A 6,000-nucleotide genomic window follows, 5' to 3' on the forward strand; every position below is an offset into this window, starting at 1 on the left:
GTGACCACTCCGTGGTCATTCATGAAATCATCCTTTTGCCAGACTGTGCTGATCAGTTGGGTGTCATCCTTTCTATACCTGCCCAGGTTGCTTTATTTCTGAATAACCCTTGAAATACAGAAGGGCTGTGGCAGTATCGCTGTTGGGCAGAAGAGGGCGACAGAAGCCACATTCTGTGTTGCATCCCTGCCAGGGGTCCCCTCTCCTGTAGTATTTTAGGAGTTTTTGGCACTGCCAAGCACACAGGCATTGTTACTCCCACCCCACAGGTGAGGAAACTGAGCTTCAGTATTTTTCTCAAGATCAGACAGCTGGGGACTCTGTAGAATTTACATTTCTAGACAGGAAATGGGGAGATAAAGGAGCTAGGGAGATAAAGGCTTTTGTGGAGCTCTTTATAGAGAGTGGAGAGGAGGCTACTTGTCCATTGTTGCCCCAGTTTGAAAGGGGCAGAGCAGGAATATGAACTCAAGTTTTCTGACTCTAGGGTCCCTGCCACTGCAGAGGGTATGTAAATTACCCAGTTCTCTTGGTGGCGATGGTTATAAGGGTGGATTTCTGCTTACTGCCCACCTCACTTTGATTTCTGTCCTCATTTTTAGTCCAGAGTAAATAAATAGGCCAATATAACAATTCTGAATATTGGCAGAGAGGCCTTACATGAAAATCTAAATTTAGATCTTTGGCCTTCCTAGAGGGCAGTTTAATAGAAGAGATGATACTGGGATGGCTCCTAAGTATGAAAATGTATTGATTTCTGTTGATATATGTAGGGTTGGATGGATGGAAATCTTGAGGGTGGCATGTGACAATGACACCTATATTAACCGACGTGTGCCGAACAGTTAGTTACTCTGAGCCAGGCACTAAGCTGGGAACCTTCACTACATTATCTCATTTAATGTTTTCAAGAAAACTGCAGCAAGTGATGTTATTGTGAAACCAGAAAGGTTAAGTAATTGGTCCAGGTTCACTTGGCAAGGAGTCATCCCAGCATTATGTGGATGTAGACCTCTTCTGACACCTTAGGCAGCCGATCCCAACACAACTCAGAAGTTGCTCCCATGTTACATGCCCAGAGTAGAGCTGATAATGTTAATGAGGGCTTGCCAACAACGAAGTTATTGCCATCTTTACTGAAATTCTAGCTCTTGGAAATTATCATTGTAGCCTCCTGCTACCCCAGAATTCAAGGTTTCCCAGAAAAGCCAGCTTAACCCTGAGGAACACATTACAGAATTGTCTTTCCCTTGAGAGTTCCAGTCCCTGAGAGCATTCCCATTGATTGAAAAAATGGATAAACTTATTAAAACCCCAGGTAACAAAGCATGCTTCCCTTGTGTTGTAGGGGACAGATTGTATGTATAGCTAGCTACCTGACATGGTAGACTACAACCTAAGCCCATTTATTTACACTAAATGTTGCATATGTGTGTGTTTGGTGTACTAGAGTCTTTTTTGTTTCACTGTGGTACCTATTTTTCATTGAATATAAGACAATCAGTAAGCCCATTTGAAGACAAGCCATCAAAATAAAGCCCCTCCACCCACCCCAAAACTGCAGCTACAAGCCCATCTTAGCAGTCTACATGGGTGGCGGGAAGGACAGGCCCGTGTCACCTGGTCCATCAAAACCAGCTTTCCCCTCCCTCATCAGCTTACTGATGCACCTGAGAGCACAGTGTGAGCACCACTGAGATGTCATTCCTGCTTGGAGTCTGTGACCTATGGTGCATATTCCATGGATAGTTACTATTACTTGATTAACAAACCAAGGCCAGTGTTTTGCATTCTGTTTTCAGGACTGTCTACAGACCTTACTTCTTACCTGTGCTGTTCGGTTTCCTCATTTCACCTCCACTTTCCATCTCTTGATTTATGGCATGTCATGTTGGCCCCTATAAATCACCGACCCCCTTACCTGGGAACAGCTCTGATTTTTGGCCTCTCTCTAATATGTAAACCTCAGTGGTGCTCACAGCACCACTAGCATCACAGCAGACCCACACACTAACATTGAACATGCACACCAGTGCCAGAAGTGCTGCAGCAAAAGGAAGACATTTCTATTCTTTCTTTTCTCCAAAGTCATATCTCCCTTTATCAGCACCATTTGAGAGCAGGGCTGGCAGGAGCTCCTGTAAGAGGAATCAGCCTTTGGATTGAATGGCTCTGGCCCTCCAGTTTCTATAAGGTCTGGAGAATGACTTTACCCCTGTTACCACAACCACATCTGCATGATACACAGAGAGAGCAAGCAAGCTGCATAATTTACGACGTGTAAGACTGTGATTATGAATGAGAATTTCACAAATCAAACCCAGTAGAAACATAACCCGCAAAGTCAGTTAACTTGAAACGGAGCCCCCGTCTTTGTGCAGGTTTTACTGCCCCTGCCCCATGTGGTTCTTCCTGTTATGGAGCAAGAAGGACCCCAGCCAGACTCAGGGGCCAGACCTCTCTCTAGTTACAGAAACCTGGGCAGATACACAGTTAATGAATCCTGGCAGCTATATCAGATCTCAAAGCAGTTGTGCTAGGTTGACAGAGGGTCCTTATAAAATCTTTAAATAAGAGCCTTTCTGGTAGACTGGAGCCTCACAGCTCCTTGTTTGCCACACCCAGACCCTTTACACATTTATGTAACCCCACCCTCTGAGTGTGTCTGAGTAGAACCTTGGAGGAGGGGGTGCCAGTATTGATGCTGTCCTTTTTCCACCCTTAACTAAGATTGCCAGGAAGGTGAGGGGATGTAAGAAGGACCGTGCTTACTGTGCTGGTCGCTCCTGTCCCTTGTCCCATCCACTGTGCCATCTGGAAGGATTCTCAGGAAGTGGCCCCCGTTGCTACAGTAGAGAAGCTTGGGCTTCTTGTAATTCCCCGGCGGCAGATTAAACTTCTCAGTCAGAGCGGTGAAAGTTGTGATTTCCCCTTCAGCCATGGCTTAGCTGCTACTGGTTATGGTGCTTCCAAGACTATAAGAAATTAAACAAACCTGTACAATGTTCTCCCAGCAAAGGTGTGGCATACACTTTCAAGGAGGGAAGGAGAGGCTCAGGTCACAGGGCTCCTGGTTAGTTGGGCTCAAGTGATGCCCAAGGAAAATGGGCCTTGCTCTGTGACAAGTGGTTAAGGAAGCTGGTTCCTGAGGGGAGGGGTTTCAGGGTATTTCTGTCTTTCCCATTAGGCACAGCTTTGAAGCAAGCTATGCTTTTTTTTTTTTTTTAGAATTTCAAATTTAATCATTTGACCAAAGGGGAGAAACATTTTGGTCCCTCCTTTGTGCACATATCCTCAAATTAAACAGTGAAGTTGCTCTAAAATAACACTTAGGATCTGGCTGAAACCCACAAAGGCTTGGAGGCTGGTTCTGAGGTTTTGCCCTCCTTCGCCCACTGCTGTTACCAGGGACTGCAGAGTGTGGACAGTGGATAGCACAGGTAGCCTGGGTATCCCAGACTTGTAGGAAAAGGCAGGGGAGGGCTTTCTAGCTTCTTGCAATAGAGACAGCTGGCCGGTATGAGGAAAGAAAAACCCTGGTCTTCCTGATGGGAACAGGGCAGGTAGGAGTGTGAAGTGGGATTTTTAATGGGCAAACACTGTAGCAGAACAAATGTCACAAGGCTGGTGGTCATGAAGGATGTGCCAGTATCTGTTGCTTCCACATCACCTCACATACATAGACACTTCAGTGCTCTGTCTCTGGTAGAAAGGCCAGTTGCATGCTGTTATTTTCTAATGAGACATGCTTCTTATGATATCAAAACTACCATATTACATAGGTTTATCATCGAATGTTGTATGTGGGTACTGTGTGGAAATTTATGATTAGTGCAAAAATGTATTCATCACATTCCTAAAGAGTAAAATGTAAAGCCAACAAACTGAATTTTAAAGTACCCATTTACATCTACTTAACGTATAGGAGAATGAAGTGCTGATGACTATAAGGACCATAAAAGAAAGGAAAAAAGAGACCAGGAAACGAACTTGGAAACATCATCTTAAAAATGTGAGTTGGGGCTAACTAGACACACTTGATTATCAAGTGGGGTTATAGTAACTAATGATGATCATCCTGAACATCATCTGGGCTACAGTTAACTTACAGAATTCTCACCCTAGCTCTTTGAGGCAGATACTGATATTATCCCCATGTTTTTATACCAGAACTTATGTTTAATGGGCCCGTCCAAGGTGAATTAACTAGTAAATGGTATAACTGAGCCTCTAATGGGGTCCATGGCACAAAGTCTCAACTTTCCTTTAACCACCATGAAAAGGTTAAGTGACTTCACTGTTGTTGCACTAATTATTACTGGAAGTGGGTCCTTTTTAATCCATTGTCTGATTCATACATCTACCCCTATGAATTAGTAATTCATTGTTTTTTCATTTGTGACCCAAATATTGTGCATCATTACCAACAGCCTTGGCTTTGTCCCCTGGCTGACCTTGCAGTCATCTCATTTCCCAAGAAACCCCCATAGCAGGTGTTAGGGAGCACTGTGAATTCCATGGAAGGCCAGCTAACTTCATGTATTCCCCACCCTAACCATCCACCCATCCACCCGTCCATCCATGTTCCCTCCTCCTTCATCCATCTACCCTCTTCTACCCACCCTCCTTCCCGCCCTTCCTTACCCCCTCCTTCTCATTCCTTTCTTCTCTCCCTCCTCCCTCTTCCTCAGAGCCTTGTGGAGTGGCTCATGTAGAAAGCAAACCTGTGATAAATTTGGATACTTTCCTGGTGACTTTGGAATGGGGGTTCATGTTGGAAGCTATTTGTTTGCTTTGGGCATTTTAGTGTTTTTGTACAATATATGTCTCTCAGTCATCAGCCATATGGGCCAATATTTAAATTCCCTCCTAGGACCCACAATGAGAATGTTGTATATATCATATAAACCATATTTAAAGTAATATCATACAGCTATTTTCACATAATATAGTAACAGGAAATTAAATTTATGTCAGTTTCCTAAGGAAGATTACAGAGTTTACCTTATTGCATGTCCTTCCAATATCTTCACACACTTTCAAACCCTTTTTCTTCATCCACAAGCTTTCTAAGTCTTTCTCTGCCCACCCCTGTTTTTCTTAATCTCACCTAGCTCTCTACTCAGCCCGTTACCCCCTCAGCCTCTCCATCTCCCTTTCACTCCATTTCCTCATTCCACCAGCTGTGGAGCCCTTCTGATATTAAGCAGTTCAGCTGTTTTCAAACAAGGGCATGTTGATTCTTACCTCTCCTCAAGCATTAACCAAAGACCAGGTCCCTTTCCTTAACAAATAAGACATAGGTAATATTGTTTTTCCTAATTACTTAGTAAGTCACATAATTTGGTACAGAAGACAAATTATATATTAGTGGCTATTTAGCTGTATATATTACCATTTCTATTATCAATGGGGGGGGACCAAAATGTTATTATTGTTTTGTTACTGTGTTTTTGTTGTTAATGCGTTAAGGGTAACCCCTCTTCTAGCAGGGAGTCCCCAGTAAGTGTTTTTCCAAGTGTTGGGTATGGATTTGCCTCTATTGATTTGGATTCTTGCTTTCATCCCATTGGGGTAAAGAAGAACAGTTGCACCAAATGCTGAGGTTGGAGGCCCCAGTGCTGGCCAGAGACTAGCCTTGTGCTCACATTCACATGCATGTATCCCTGTGCTGCTGGAATTTCATCAGTGATCTGATGAAATTACCTCAGCCAGAGGCCCACAGTTCCTTAGAAGTATGAAAAGCCTCACCCCACCCCACTTTGCTTTATTTACTGCTCACCTATAGTTCATGCAGTAGTTGGTCCTAAGTTCCTTGCCCATTTATTTTATTATTTGTTAAAGGAAAGGAATAAAGGAAGTTGTGACGTGATAACACCATTAGACAGCAGACTTAGCACGCCTTGGGGATTTACACAAATTGCTCTAATAAATGAATCCATTAACTACATGAAATCAGGCATTAAGCATAATGGAAATTTATAAGCTCTGCTCCTCATT

At 43.5% G+C, this 6,000-nt stretch overlaps 1 protein-coding gene across 2 annotated transcripts in view; it reads right to left on the reverse strand.

The window, feature by feature from the left end:
* The window catches only part of FGF1 (fibroblast growth factor 1 (acidic)), an 89,597-nt gene that overhangs the window by 18,741 nt on the left and 64,856 nt on the right, over nt 1–6,000 (reverse strand). For both annotated transcript variants that reach the window (XM_004686835.2, XM_012727903.1), the window contains one exon: nt 2,773–2,975. In XM_004686835.2, coding sequence (XP_004686892.1) covers nt 2,773–2,941 — 169 coding nt within the window. In that variant the 5' untranslated portion in view covers nt 2,942–2,975. The remainder of the gene's footprint in view (nt 1–2,772; nt 2,976–6,000) is intronic.

The sequence above is a fragment of the Condylura cristata genome, unplaced genomic scaffold (genome assembly GCF_000260355.1).
Source record: "Condylura cristata isolate star-nosed mole 26May11 unplaced genomic scaffold, ConCri1.0 scaffold00021, whole genome shotgun sequence".
In the NCBI taxonomy this organism is placed as follows: domain Eukaryota; kingdom Metazoa; phylum Chordata; class Mammalia; order Eulipotyphla; family Talpidae; genus Condylura; species Condylura cristata.